General features: G+C 35.8%; 2 protein-coding genes across 2 annotated transcripts; one reads left to right on the top strand and one right to left on the bottom strand.

The window, feature by feature from the left end:
• Positions 1-11,153: 11,153 nt before the first annotated feature.
• LOC122309593 (BURP domain-containing protein BNM2A-like) lies at positions 11,154-12,834 on the top strand. Its single transcript, XM_043123119.1, has 2 exons — positions 11,154-11,432; positions 11,599-12,834. Exons 1-2 carry the CDS (start codon positions 11,376-11,378, stop codon positions 12,658-12,660), a joined length of 1,119 nt encoding a protein of 372 aa, XP_042979053.1. The 5' UTR covers positions 11,154-11,375; the 3' UTR covers positions 12,661-12,834.
• Positions 12,835-14,543: 1,709 nt separating this feature from the next.
• LOC122311271 (organ-specific protein P4) lies at positions 14,544-15,424 on the bottom strand. The gene is made up of 2 exons (XM_043125752.1): positions 15,288-15,424; positions 14,544-15,019 (listed from the first exon to the last, which is right to left on the bottom strand). The coding sequence occupies exons 1-2, from the start codon at positions 15,333-15,335 to the stop codon at positions 14,750-14,752; spliced, it is 318 nt and encodes a 105-aa protein (XP_042981686.1). The 5' UTR covers positions 15,336-15,424; the 3' UTR covers positions 14,544-14,749.
• Positions 15,425-16,110: the final 686 nt, after the last annotated feature.

Genomic DNA, 16,110 nt, shown 5'->3' with positions numbered 1-16,110 from the left:
AGACTCTTGAACAATTTGTTGAAGTACAACAATTTGTTCTTTGAGCTTTTCAACTTCGTGATTTTTGGCTTGTAGCCGCTGAGAAAAAGCCACAATAGAGGAAGAGTAGCGAGTCCCAAGACTCACCAAGTCATAAATAGCATCAGAATCTGACTTATTAGTCAGATTATTATTTTCTTGCTGCAACATGGCACCAATGGTAGCTGCAGAAAGAACAGGAGGTTGAGATGCAGAATGCCTCATGGATGGATCTAGAGAAATGTTAGAAGAATGAGCCATTGAGAAAAGAATAGAAGGCTTAAAACGAGAATGCTGAAGGAATGCAGATGAGTTATAGAGATGAGATGAAAACTTGATGCGGATTAGATGAACTTCAGGACTGATTTTATAGAGATAGCATAAAGAATAAGACAAACTATTTTCTCTTCAAATCTTATTTAGTCAAAAGAAATACAAGATATGCTGGACACACATTGTCAAAAGTTTTCTTACTAAGCCAGCGAGATTAACAGTAGATTGTCCCTATTTTTCTAGTAAACGATGAACCTCTGCTGTTATCTGCCGATGTTGACCTTGTATCTGAACCCTTTCTCGTTCCAGCTCTTCTATTCGTGGTTGCAGATCATGAGCATACCAATCTGCAAATTTTTTCAACTCTTGGTTTTCTTGCTTTAGCCTTTTATTCTCACTATCCTTATTAGCAAGCTTCTGTCGTAACTCAGATATTTGCATGTTAAGATGATCAATCTCACTCACCCTCGCCATTAACCTTCGAGACATGATCGTAACAGAGGCAGCATATTGATTACTGAGCATTCTTGATTCTGCAATAATCTCAGAATCAGCCTTACTAGAAAAACGGTTTACTGCTCCTATCATGGTATTGACGGCCTCAGGAGAGAAGATTGATGATTGATGCGTCAAGGGTTCCTGATTCAAGTCTGGAACATTAGTGGAAGAGAATTGCTCAGCCATTCTATCGTTGTGGAAAAATAGAACTCAGGTCAAGAAGTGATTATTTTTTTGGCATCCGATAGATGAAAATGATCATTTTTTTATAGAAACTCGGAGCCTTCAATCCCGTTTGTCAACAACATCAAGCGATTGTTTAAATCTTTAGCCGTATTAAATTCATAGAGTTAGGCCTCGAGGCTTTGCAGCACTTGTCGGGTCACGGACGGCTCCATTTTTCAACTATCTACAGTGACTATTAAACGCATCGTTTTCTTCAGTCTATTTACTTGTTGCGGATCCTTTTTAATGATGCCAAAAGGGGGAGAAGTGTTAGACTAGAACATTAACATTGTTTAAATTGCTAAACTTGTTATATATGCTTGGAATTATATTTATACTTTTGCTTGAAAAACTAACGCATATTTTCAGGGGGAGCTTAAGTATTAATATAGGTTTCAAGTTCTATCAAATATTTGTCATCATCAAAAAGGGGGAGATTGTTGAACTCAAGGTTTCAAGTTTCATGTGATTATAAATCTACACATGGATTTTGATGATAACAAATGAATTCAAAGAATAAAGAAGTCTCAAGCTCAAGTTGTCTACACAATGGAGTCAAGCACATCAAGGAAACAAGCATGAGCAAGAATGGAACAAGTTCACATTAAAATTATAGAGTAATGTTGTAAATCTCTTCAAAATTCGAAATTAGGATTAATGCTCAAAATTAATATTTTATCATAAAGCATTAAAATACATTTTCCACATGTGCATGAATATTTTTGAAAATTAAATTTGAAAATATTAAAGATGATTGATTGTCATCTTTCACATGTGCATGTTTTATTTGAATATTTTCAAAAGTGATTGATGCTTTTTTTAGACTTATACAAAAAGTAAAAGATTAGGTTTGAATTTTTTGAAAATGAAAGTGTGCTCATTTTGTCATATGCCAAAAGTAAAAGATTAGGTTTGATTTTTTTGAAAAAGTGAATGATGTTGTCTTTGACAATTGAGAAAGAAGAACCTTTTATTTGAATTCTTTGAAAAAGTGAATGATGTTGTCTTTGACAATTGAAAAAGAAGAACCTTTTATTTGAATTTTTTGAAAAAGTGAATGATGTTGTCTTTGACATGTGAATCTTTTTAAATTTGAATATGAAGTCTCATATGCCTATAAATAGATCATTTGAGAGCTTCACATTCACAACACCAAGAGCATACAACATTCATTCAAAGCTTTCATTCTCTCTTCTCTAAACATTGAGTCTTAATCCTTGTTCATTTTGAGAGATATAGCTTGCGCTGTATTGTTTTTATTTCACTCGTTGAGGAGTGTTTTCTGATAACCTACCCACTATCAGCTTTTGTATCAGAAAAATGGTGTGTATAACCCTTGTGTGTGTAGAAAGTATTCTACACAGGGAATAGTTGAATCACCACGTGTAAGGTGATTGCAAGTGTAGAGGGTGTTCTACACGGATCCTTTGTAGCGGTGTTGTTCAAAGGTGTAATAGGTTTCTATCTCCACCTGAAGGAGGTTGAATAGTGAATTTGGGAATCCTCAAGGGGTAGCTTGAGGCGAGGACGTAGGCAGTGGGGCCGAACCTCGTTAACATACTGAGTTTGCTTCTCTCTTACCCTTACTCCTTATATTTATTGTTATTTCATATTTTGTTTATATTTTATATTATATATTTGATTTATAATTGTTAATTTTTTTTAATACAACTCAATTCACCCCCCCTCTTGTGTTAGTCATCTGGGCAACAATTCTAATAAAATATTGAACTCCACATTACCTCTCATGCGTCCTTCACCCTCTCCAACATGAGTAGAATATAGTTGACGCCTGGACAAAAGTATTACTGCTACTTCATTCTCTCCATCACAACTTCATAAAAAGTGTTTAAAAAATGTGAGTCAAAATTCAAAAGTAGTAACTGCTAGCTTGCATAGGATGCTTAAGGAACAGTGGGTTCAGTCTCTCTCTGAGACTCTAATTCTGTTTGCACTTCTGACATTCGCATATTTACACTTATCTCATAATCTTGCATATGCTCCCTCATTTTCAGTAAACCACTTTCAATCTGCTCAAGCCGATTTTGGTAATACTCTGAAGATTTTCTATTTTTTTCATTTTCCTCAGCAAGCCTTTCATACTCCTCATTGGGTACTCCAGGTACTTTTGGAGATTCAGCCATAACAGAGTGTCCCAGCCCACTAGAATAACCTGACCTATATCCCAAAACCTCCTTAAAAATGGTTGCTGCTGCTTCATCTGTACGAGCCTCTGGCTCTTTGGCATTCATCTTTTCAACCATTTGATTATGTGGCATTAAGAACTTCCACCATTACCATCATAGAACTGACAGGTTAACTTTAAAGTTCGATATTAACTTATGTGCTAACACTAAACAGCTCACTTGCCATACACTACTATATGTTAAAATAATAAGTTCATGGGTATAGTTGTTTAAACATATTCTATATGCTCACATAATTGTCTTCTGTAGTTGGAGTAATAAATCTTCCCTTTTTGTTTGACCAATGCACATCTTTGTAGAAATCAATCAAGTTCTTGTCCTTCTACATGAACATAGGCATACCAATCACATTAGCATAGTTATCCAAATATCTAGCAATTACATTTGGCCACAACATCCAGGGCATGGTATAATGTCATTACCTTTCTTTCCATTAGTACAACAAAAGATGTCCTTCCGCTTGTGTGGTTGACCTTTTGTTTACGCCTATTTTCTTTGTTTTGGGTAGACATTTTCTGCAATAACAAGAATATTTTCAACTGATTTGTTAGTTGTTATCAATTGCCAATAGGAAAAAATTAGTACTTACAATAGTTATGTCATCAACTCGAGATTAAGCATCTACTCCTCCAATTCATATTTACACATTAAATTCCCCCTCTGAATTTACCTATAACATGATTATTTAGTTCAAACAATAATTCTGTTTTAGCTACAACTAATCATTACACTATTTTTATAAATTAATATAAGTCTTTTCAGATTCTAGGGGGTTGTTGGAAGTTACAAGCCCCAATGGTATTGTAATGAGAACATGTCATTGAAATAGAATCAGTATCATCCACTATCATAGATCTGTATATCGGACATCACTGCCTTCCTATCACAAACTGTTTCCCTTTCATTAAACAGCCACATATTCTGTTTTATGACATTACTTATCATACATGAAAAACCATATGCTTACCTTGAAAGAATCACTTCCCCACCGAGTGCATAACCACTCCCAAACTGGCTGCTCTACCAACCCACCTCCATTAGCTAGTGCCTCTTCATGTGTTGCGTAACTCGAGTATTTAAGATGTAACTTGTAATGAAACGCATTATATGCACAAGATAGCTGACTTGTTATTGTACGACGATGATTTTTCTTTGTCCAATCCAAGACGAAGTCAACCTATCAATGCCATTGTGTTAAAATTAGTTTACCATTATCATCATTATATTTCCTATATTGTGTTAGGAAATATAATGCTCATATTCAGGTCGATTCAACACAATTGTGTTAATAACTCATACGATAATATATAACCATTTGCTAAGATTTTTCTTGAAAAAATTGGTGCAAGCTATATTTATATGAACCAAAACCCCATGTACCATAACAACTAAGGTATTAATATTAAAGGTAAGATAGCATCTACAATTAAGATTCACACATACTTCATGCATATGTAATTCCTCTACCAGCAATATGCCTATATGAAGCCAAACCCCATGTACCATGCAGTACTAAGCAGGTTGTAATACAAGGTAATTTGCATGTTAAGATTCACACATATATCATGCATGGGTATTCCTCTACCAGCAAACTGCCTATATTGAACTTATCTAAAGTTATTACTCAACACTCCAAATGATATCAAACATTTAAGCTGAAATATCCGTACTCGAACACGTTCAATAAGTTCCTCTTTCTCATTTTCCTTGACGACACTCCAGCTAATATGCCTCATTTCTGCATAGTGCTTCACGATCCACATAACTCTTGTTGTGTAGACTGTTCTGTTGTTGCATGATGGACCTATCTTCCTATCTTTTATTTCAAGTGGTATCTTACCATACTTTCGCATCCTCTCAAACTCCGTCCCTTTCGCTACACCCCTACCACGTTTAATAGTATCTGGTACTATACCAGCAACACAAACACTCAGATTAAGTCAGTGCAAAATCCCCTGTATTAACTCAGATTGAGGTATTGTTTGTGAATAGGCTAAGGAGCAAATGAAAACAACATACTTACCCAAATCTGTTGGATTCACCTGCTCTACAGGAGTAACAGAAGGAGGGAAAAACAATGGATGTACATCATCAGGGGGTTGAGTGGAGTCATCAGAGTGAACCTCAGCTTCATCTCTCAAAGTCCAACTTGCTGGTTTTGGCTGCGGGTGTCGTAACGTAGCAGGCAACACTCGTCCTCGGCCTCTCCCTCTTGTTGAGTGATTCATTTCTTCTGCAGAAGAAAACTTGTAGTGTGATACAGTTTCATTAAAACAGCAAGTTAAGGGAAGACCATGAAACTACTGCAGTAGCATTTTTTGATAAGAAGCTGAGCTACAATATTCTCTATTATGAAGTAGTGGAAAATGATGAAGTTTTTGAAACTTCATCCAGGTGGAACAACAATGATTTGTACTCAAAGCTGTGGGCACTGAATTGGAGTTTCTGAAGTCTTACCAAGTTAGAAGTAAAAGCTGGAAGCAGATTAATGGTTTGCAGAAATTATCCCGCCAGCAGAAATGGAGAACTCCAAACACGGTGTGGCTCCCTTTGGATAGTTTTTTTGTAGTTGTTGTCTAATGAAGGATATTAGTACGAAGCATTGATATTGAAAACCAACACTCCCGCTTTTACTTGTTTCCCTCTCCCGCGCAAGTTCAGCCGTAGTCCTCTCAAAGCATGGGCTGAGCTACAGTTGTGATAGGATTTGTTGTATCTATACTGAAACTGCAGATGACAGCTTGAAGGCAGTAGCGTGCCATCATGACCAATATATAGTATTTCCTTGCTGTATAACATGACTTGGTGGGTAGGGAGGAGCCAGTACCACGTGTATTTAGAATAGCACCACGTGTATAACACTGGATATGCAATACTCACACAGTTTCTAAGAAAACTGGTCAGTTTTTAGAAACTGCATGTATAATCTCAATGAAATATACAAATTTCCTTGGATTTGCAAAATTTTATTAGAAACAATTTCCCCTAGTTTTGTTGCATCAGTAAATGATTATATATCTTAAATGTAGCAGGATGAAGGTGGGCAAGTACTTCTCTCATGGTAGATGAAATATTCATATTCAATTAGAAGTGAAACTTAAAATGGATAATGCGAGAGGGGCTAAATTCTAGCCTCCAATTGTATGGCTTCATGCATGGTTCGAATTTTAAGCTATATAATATGTAGTATTCCAGGTATTATGTGGTACTCATCAACATTGATAATAATGATACTAAGTACATTCTTATATTATATATATATATATAAAGCTAGCATTAGCATTCCTTATAGTATTCTTTACAATTCATTAAAGGCCTTCACAGTATCAACTACGTGGTTCAGGAATTATTGGTTCTTCTCACATATTCCTTTGGGGCTGAATTAATTGATGCAGAATTGCAGCTCATGGGGAGAGTCCGTGTTTTCCTCGCTAGACTCCTTTGCATTTTTTCCTTGTAAACAACCTTCACAATAAACTCAACCTCATCACAGAGTATTATATAAAAACCTAATATAATGGCTAGATGTAAGAAATAGAAATAAACGAAAAACCTTGTAAATATTGTATTTCAAAATGTGCTTTTCAAGTTTAGGAGTCCAGTGAGGAATCTCTACCTACAAAGGATAGCTAACAATCAACTTAGAAAAAACCAAAATTGGTACCCATGTGTCATTTTCGTAACTTTTTCACCTTAAAAATAAAAATATATACATGACCTGCATATCCACATTAAAATGAGATAAATCCTCCTTGGATATAATACTAGCCTGACATGAACCATATTTTCAATCCATGAACCATAAGCAATTTCAAAATATTGGGGAGCCAAATCTTTACTTTGGCATTCCAATGTTCGGTACTCTGTTTTTTACTAAACAGAGTATTAACTCATGAAAACAATTTCTATCACACTTGTTTTTGCAATTCCAAACAACATCCGGGCTACACAGGCAGTAATATTCAATAAGACAATAGAGTATATACATAAAAAATTCTGAACTCTCAACAAGCATAAATACAACAACATTACCATGATGTATATCAATGGCAATTAGGAGCTCAAAAATATACCATGCCGTTGGAAATCTGTCACTACTCAAACAGCACATGAGCTATGCTCAGTCACCTATTAATTGAAAAAAAAAACAATGGATTGTTAAGGAAGAAAATTATATAGGTTCAAGTATAACTCATCTGGCCGGGTACTATTTTACCAAAATGAGTTAAATGGTAATGAGAGGGGTCCAGATTAAAATGATAGCCAAATCACGGTACTGGGGCAGCCTTGAGAGAGAGAGAGAGGACGAACAGCTGGTAGGAGAGAAATAATTAAGGTTTAAACTGTGATTTCATTACCAGGGACGGAGACAACTCCTGCAGCAAAGGCGACGGTCCGACGAGCGGCGGCGCAGCAACTCGTGGAGAAAGAATAATCGGCATAGTAGGGGAAATTTGGGGAAAATTCTGCTGCAGCAGTGTTTGCGTCGGTGAAAGTGTATTAAATATGATTGGTTGTTACATAAAAAACGCCAAAAAAGGATTTTCTTTCCAGTGGTATACTAAATCGCAGTTAATTCAACGGATGTTCTCCAATTGGGGAAATTTTGCCACGAAAAATTAGCCGCAGGAAAGAAAAACGCAGCAGAAGCTAGTTTATGTTGTAGTGCCACAAGGAAAAGAGGAAATTGTTTCCTTCCTCTCCAAGCCACACGACTTACTTTCTCCCATACCCATTTTAGGTTTGCTTCCTAGTTTGAGTTTAGATCCTTATTTTCATCTTCACAAAGGCCGGGAAAACTTTGAAGGTGAGACCCTCTTGATTCACTTTCCACTATGATTTTCTTATGGATTTCGAATTTCACCATTTTTCTCACATATTGATATTTTGCTTTTGAGGTTTTAAAAATAGTGTCATCGTGTCCTTTATCTACGCTACACTACCATTTGGTCCTCCATTTTACCTATTGAAAGAGGTTAAGAGATTAAGGTAAAAATACTAACTTGACCCAGTTAGTTTTAGTATGATTTTGGAGGCCAACTAAGTTGTTTTAACTTGTATTTTAAGTATAGTTATTGTCTATGTTGCAAATAAATGTGGATGCTCTGTGTTTGGCCCAAACCGAAAATGTTGAAGTAGTTTTGCTATGTATTTTCCTATATTTCAAAAATGCTATGTTGCTATTAAACTTGGTTTAGTCATAGGTGAAGATTAAAGTGGTTTTCGTTTATTTATGTTGGTACCATGTGTCTTGTGTTGAGGTTGGTTAGCAACTTGTTTTTAGGATGCTAAAGGATCGGTTTAAAGGTTTGACTTGGTTCCTTGTAACTTTACAGCTTGCTTCAAAAAGGGTATTAAATGAGTAAATTATAAGTTTGAGTGCTTAAAGGTTTTAATGTTGCTTAATGGGCAACCTTGCTATACAACTCTAATTTTAATGGGTTATGTTATCTAAACTATTTAAATATTTCTTGTGCATAGCGTGGTTGGTTTAGGTATAGGAGATTAATTGTGCATAATATATTATGATATGTAAAGGTGTCCAAGTACCCCTAAGCCCATGTCATGCCGCACCCTATCTTGATGTAAAAATAGCCCATGTATGCTGTCCCTCGTTTGGTTAAATTCTACCTAATCAAGAGTCCAAAATATTGATAAACTAACCTTTTGATGAGGGACCACAAGTTGATTTTAAAGGCATGTTTGCTAAGCTTGTTTAACCTACTTGAGATGCCTAAATCTATTTTTAAGCCCATTGTTGAGAATTTCCAGATTTTATCTCTTAATGTCCATAACCCAAAGTGAGCTTGAACCAATGAGACCTTACTTGAAGCCTATGAATTCTTAACTACTTTTCATGTAAGCTTTTTAAATAGCCTTCTATGGATAGCTAGCATGTCTTAATAATTAATTTATTGCTCTTGTAAGTTGAGGTGAGGAGTAGTCATCATGTTAATGTTAAGTATAGAAGAGGCGTTATATTGTAATATCGTGGCTTTCTTTTTTAAAGGGAGGGCTAAAGAATATTGTATGAGTCTTTCCATGCTTATGCTATTTATTGAAATAGGACCTATTGTGAAGTAGAAAGTACCAAGGCACATCGAGGTAAGTAGCTATAACCATGCTTCTTATACCAAGTTCTCTTTATGAAAGAATCTCTCTCTCTCTCTCTCTCTCTCTCTGTCTGCAAATGTTCTTCTAAAGAAAATAGTAAATGAATACAGTATTTACAAGCCTTTCATAGCAATCACTTTTTATGCACCTAAAGTATTAAGAGTATGCATGCGAATGAATGGTATATGTAGTACGTATTGTATATATTTTCATAAAATGAAATGTGAGGCGTATGATTTATGTCTTAAGTAATGCTTTAAATGATGTGAAGAAAATATTTTAAATGTCCCTATGAACTAATGTTTTAAATAATGCCATGAACTGATATGACATGAAGAAAGTGTTTTAAAATATCCCTATGAACTGATTATTTATGGATGCCATGAAAGATGATGTTTAAGCACATTCTTTACAATATGAACTGAGGGATTCCTAACCTACGGCCACGGGTGGAATTAGATCCAAAGGAAGACTGCTAATCTTAATACATGGGGCGTAATAGTGTGCACCAGCCAAAAGAAAGTGAAACATGAAAGCATAATTATTTCTAAAAAAAAAAATGTTTATGCATGAAAGTATTGCTTATTCTTTAAAATGTTTATCATGAAAGATTATCAAATTTTCAAAATGTTTATGTATGCATGTTTTCAAAAGAAAAAGAATAGATAATTAGTACATTAACGGTATGGTGTACTACTTGCTGAGTATTCAACTTATTTTATGTTTATGTTTTAAACGTCCAGGTAATGACGAAGAGGCTGAGGGAGCAAGGACTACTGTAGAGGAAGAGACAGATGCTTAGTGTATCTTCCCTATTGGTTCGACCTTACATGGATGATGGATTATGTTTATGGATGTTATTTTTATGTTGGAAGGGGTTCCTTGTCGAGAAATTTTGTCGGGTTTGACTTTAAACCATATATCTTTTGGTATGGTGTAACCGTTATGGTGAGGTGATAGTAAACCCTTATATATTGACTTAGTGCCTTCTTGTATGTATGGTAGAGATGGAGCTCCTTCCTAGCTAGAACAATTATGTTTTTATGAAGGTATGATGGACTCTGTAAGTCTTTTATGGATGAATGTTTGAATATAATATCTATCAGGTGTTCCTTTTATTAAATTAGAAATTTAAAGTACACGTGTCTCATGTTTATGCTGATCACATATTACTAGAAAACAAGAAATAAAGAAAAAAGAGGACATATATGTATGTAGCGATTCCACCCTCCCTAGGGTGGGGTTGTTATATAGGGATGGTGGAATCGCTACATAGAGGGATGACAGGTTGGACTTGGGGCTGAAAAAAGTAGGAACTATGGAGCATTTTAGCACGTAAGAAAATAAAAAATAATAAAAACCACGTCACATATAGGTGTGGAGTGTGGGGTGAATAGTGGCTGGGCATTTCTTATGTAAGCACTAATTTTTAATAAAATGATATGATGTGCATTTGGATAGAGAAATGTTTTAGTCACAAAGAGATTTTACGTATAAAAGTAAATTTACAAACTGACGTAATTTAATATGGTACGTTAGATTATAAAATTATTTTTATTATTAAATAAATTTAACTTATCATAATATAAATTTATCAATTTATTTTTATAGAATCTCTAAATGCACTTTGCACCTCTTGTGTGAATATTATATTGTAACGCCTGCTAAATTTTGGACATATCTATTGGCCCAAGAGAAAAATAAGTAAATAAAACCTTTGTCAAATCCATGAGCTGGTGAAAATCGTGGCCCAATATTTAACTAAAACCTTTTGTCATTTTCCTGTTTGTCAACTTTCTTTTGAATCTTCGAGCGATTTTCCTATGAAATCAATGCCAACCGGCAAATTTCCTGCAATTCTAAGGTGACTATGAAGGTAATTGATTGCCTATACATGCCCCTATAAGGCGATATGTGTGAACAATAATGGAATTTCACATCGATAGGAAACGATGAACGTTTATTCTTGTTGCTTCTGCTTTCTCTCGTCAATAGGAAACGATAAACAAAATTGGAGATCTTAAAAAAGAAGAAAGATCAATGGGTATTGGGTACTTTGCATCTTGGAGCCTCTTCCTTCCTCTTCTACTCACAATGGTAATCTCGAAATTGTACTTTTCTCTTTAATATTGAATTATACAGACATGGAAGAATGGTTAGCAATTCATTGAAACTCTTGATGTAATATTTTTCAGTTTTTGAAGTTCTTGATTCGGACTTTATTGTAAATCTTTAGCAGTCTATGTCAATAAATTTTCTGCAGTGTGCTCATGGAAGTGGATCGACAGAGTTGATCACCAAAAAGCACCCGGAAAAGCTTATAGAACATACTCCTGCAAGCAAGCATGGCGGGTTGCAAGAACCCAAACGCAAGATCATTTTGGGATATCTTGCTCATGAAGATAGTCACCGGAAAGAAAATAACAGCAATTCAGTATCTTCAGCGCATGATGCTGATGTGCATATACCTGGCATGGACAGTGATCATAGCAAGGTTCGTACTGATGTTCACATAAGGCCGTATGATTCCCACCACCATGACGTGGATAATCATGCTAAGCTAGACCGTGATGCCTATCAAGGCCTACATAGAGAGCATGTACTTCATTCTCACCATTCGTCCCATATGGATCACACGGACCCTTCTTCAATGCTCTTCTTCACCATGAAGGATTTAAAGGTAGGAAAAACAATGCCAATCTATTTCCCAAAGAGAGATCCTTCAACTTTTCCTCGTTTCTTGCCTAGAGAAGAAGCTGAATCGATACCCTTCTCATTAAACCAACTACCACGCCTTGTTGAAATTTTCTCTTTCTCCCCAGACTCTCCCCAAGCCAAAGCCATGGAAGATACACTCAGACAATGTGAGATTGAACCCATCGAAGGAGAGACCAAGCTCTGTACCACCTCCTTGGAATCCATGCTTGATTTTGCACGTGGCATGCTGGGTCTGAATTCCCGTTTCCAACTTCTGACCACTTCCCATCTCACCAAGTCAAGCACCCTTTTCCAGAACTACACTCTCCTAAGCATGCCACAGGAAATTTCAGCTCCCAAGATGGTTGCATGTCATACTATGCCTTACCCTTACGCAGTTTTCTATTGCCACAGCCAAGAAAGTAAAAACAAGGTATTCAAGGTTACCCTAGGTGGTGAGAATGGAGATAGGGTGGAAGCCATTGCTGTTTGCCACACGGATACCTCCCAATGGAGCCCCGATCACGTGTCATTTCGCGTACTTGGGGTCAAGCCAGGGACCTCCAACGTCTGCCATTTCTTCCCAGCAGACAATCTCGTGTGGATTCCAACACCTTTACCGGTTTAGTAGTCCAATTGCAACGTGGTTGTTCAAGTTTTACTCCTAATAAATACTACTGGGAACAGGAGCCTGGGAGGCGTTAATATATTTGCACTATGGTCGTTTCATGTAAGAGAAATATTTTGGTAGTTGGCGTTGCATCAATGAAGAAAAAATGTTGCTGTGTAACAAGTTCTCACTTTTGACTTCTACATTCATTACATCGCGTGTGCATTTCCCAACCAATATGACAGGATCATTCATGCTCCTCTGCTTTCATTTCCCTTGAGTTCATAATAACTCTTGGCCACCTCTCTTGCCCACCTCTTCTAGGTTGGTAAGGATCGATCTGGAATCTGTGGTTTTAAAATCCCTCCAAAACAAACGGCGATCAAGACAGAATTCTGTATTCTCTTGGCTTCTATAGCTACAAAGGGGCACAGTTTAGGCTCTTACATAGGGGCCTGAAGTAAAAGTTGATATTTTGCCAAGGTATTCTCAAGTTTCCATCATTTGAACTACCTTTCACAAAACCAGGGAAAAGTTTAACTCCGAAATACGATCGAGTAAATTGACTATCTATTCTAAAGCCTATTCAGTGTCCAGCAAATGGGCTGCTCTGTTCATGACAATAGTTGGGCAACTAGTCATATAAAGGACGATACATTCTAAGTTTTATTTGATACGCTATAACCACTTTTGAGTTTTATTACGGATTAATACAATGAAAATATTAAGCGCCTCATCTTATTTCTACTTTACATTGTATTAATCTGTAATAGTCCCCTCCAAGATGAATGTGCATAATATATTCACATAATCTTGAGGGGGACTGTTACAGATTAATACAATGTAAAGTAGAAATGAAAATATTACACGTGTCTCATCTTATTTCTACTTTACATTGTATTAATCTGTAATAAGTTTAGCGTCCGCGCCAGAGCATGCATTTGAGTAAGCACTAGCAAACGTCTGAGTCTGAGCTTGTATTTAACATGAATGACCATCTCTTTCTAAGTTTTCCAGCGTCATCATTTCGGCATCCATTTAATTCATAGTTAGTGGATTTGGTAAACGAGAACTTGCAACAAGAAACGCGCAAAGCACTAAAAAAAGGGTTATGGGCTGCTTCTGGACACACCTATCTGGTCATCGAGAATGGATTCCAGCGCTTTGAGAGATATGCATGTCTACGTCTCTACGATATATGTCAGTGTACATTCTTTTAAACTTTTGCCGTAGTATGAGTTGCTATGGTAGTTGATCATAACCGGAGTTTCATCGAGAAAGAATAAATAAATAAAATTAAAAAAAGATAACTGGACGTCCGAATATCAATTTGTTCTTCCGATATGTGGCAATAGCATCTCTGCGTATCCATGGCAATGGGGACTCGATCTTTTTTTTTTTTTTTTTTTTGGATAACAAGACATTAATTCATTCACATCAAAAAGAGTCCTTACAAATGCTTCTTCAAAACCTTGCATAAGCCGGCGAATATCTTGTAGAATAAAATCAAAGTCTGTTAGAACCTCAGAATTTTCATTCAAAGTCTTGACAAGTATCAAACAATCAGTTTCTAACAAGAATTTTGGAACACCCCATTGAGCACACAACTGCAATCCTCTCAACAAAGCAGTAGCCTCAATAAATTCAGCAGAGAAACCTCCCTTTCAACTTTACTAACAGCTACTACAACATACTGGGGAGTCGATCTAGGAATGATGGAGTGATGTATTCATCCTAATTAAGTTTGCTAATCTCTAAGCACGAACACTCGATAGAACAGAAGTTTGACTAAGACGAATCGCATGGTTTTCGCAATTTTAATGAGGGGGCGCCATAAATAGAAACTATTAATTTCAACGATCTTGAATAGAAGACTTTAAACTAATTCAATGGGCCAAAAAGATCAGAAACTACTTCCAATATTTCAACAACATAAGAGAGATTTTTACACCACTCGTACGTTCTCCTCCAAGACAAGCTTCAACAACTGAGAACACGCTAACATGAAATTGTAAAGACATGAGCTACTTTGCTTCACGATTAGTCTAAATCATGCATATTGCATATGACAGCATCATGAGCATATATATAATAGATTTCGGAAGCTTCAGCCCTGCATCAGCTCCGTGTCCCGCTTGGTTTCCAAGTCCTGGACATAAGGCTTCTTCTCTTCTTTCCCCTCAACATGGGCATGATAGATAATAGCATTAGGTGTGACGTCAAAATCTCTAAGGAAATGGTCTTTTTTCATTGATTGAGAGAGATGTGGAGGATCTCGATGATAGAGGGTTTTGATTGCTTCTGGTATTGGTTGGTCTTTCATTATGCTCTTCCAGTAATCTCCCGGGTCTTCCCTGGCATCGTTGAGGTTAACAAACTACAACGAAGAATACACGAGTTAGCAAAAGAAGAATGCATGTTACAGATGCATAATGAGAAAATCAATGAAAAGATCACCATGCTTGAAGAATTCTAGCTAGACATCACTGCATGTTTATGGGAAATAAAACTTTTAAGCCAATTTACTTATAATTTGATATGGTGAATTCCCAGTTAGCTCAGATGAATCAGGAGACTAGATGCAATTAACAGAATAAATCACTGCTAAAAGGGGAAATCAATATTGCAAGTAATGAAAAGCTCACCAAGAGGAGGGAGAAGAGAAGCAAGAAAGCAAAGATCCCAGACCTCATCTCTAGCTAGCTTTGGTACTATAGCTTGTTGGCACACACTCAGATTTGTTATTTTGAATGGTACGCTCATCAACGTATGTCGATTAACACCTTTTATAGGCCACTCAAGAAGAAAACGCCAATTTTATTATTTTAATACACCACACATTTCAAGCATTAAAAACGGGAAAAAAAAAATCCTTAAAAGAGTTTTATTATTATTTATCTTAATTTTTATATTTATGTTAAACCATGTCGGTTAGTGTAAGGTTTTTTAAATAATTTTTTTACAAATTATTTAAATAAAAAAATTATTTAAAATACGACTTGTCGATGATATCATGACATGCAACGCGGATATTACTTATATCATGACATGCAACGGTCTGTCCTCTGCGCAATATGAACACACGACTGCCGAAAATTTCTGGTGCATTAGTTTATATCATGGCATGCAACACGGATATTAGTTATTAATAACTTGGAAAAATGATTGGCATAATTTTAAAATGTAAATTACTATTTAGCACTCTCAATATTATTGCTCAAAGTTATTATTTGATTATTTTAATTTTAATTTTTTATTTAATGATTAAAGAAATGACTATTAATAAAATTAATTTTTTTTAATAATTAAGGCTGTTAATTTTTTTTTAAAATAATAATAATAAAAGAACTAAAAATATGTACTAACGCGGTACGTCCAGCATTAAACGCTAGACGCCCTCTTGCATGCACCACCTATTTAAAATACATATATGAATTTCACCTTCTTGTTTTTTTAAATAAATTTGAG

The sequence above is a fragment of the Carya illinoinensis genome, chromosome 5 (assembly GCF_018687715.1).
Source record: "Carya illinoinensis cultivar Pawnee chromosome 5, C.illinoinensisPawnee_v1, whole genome shotgun sequence".
NCBI lineage: Eukaryota > Viridiplantae > Streptophyta > Magnoliopsida > Fagales > Juglandaceae > Carya > Carya illinoinensis.
This window is presented reverse-complemented; position numbering and strand designations above follow the sequence as displayed.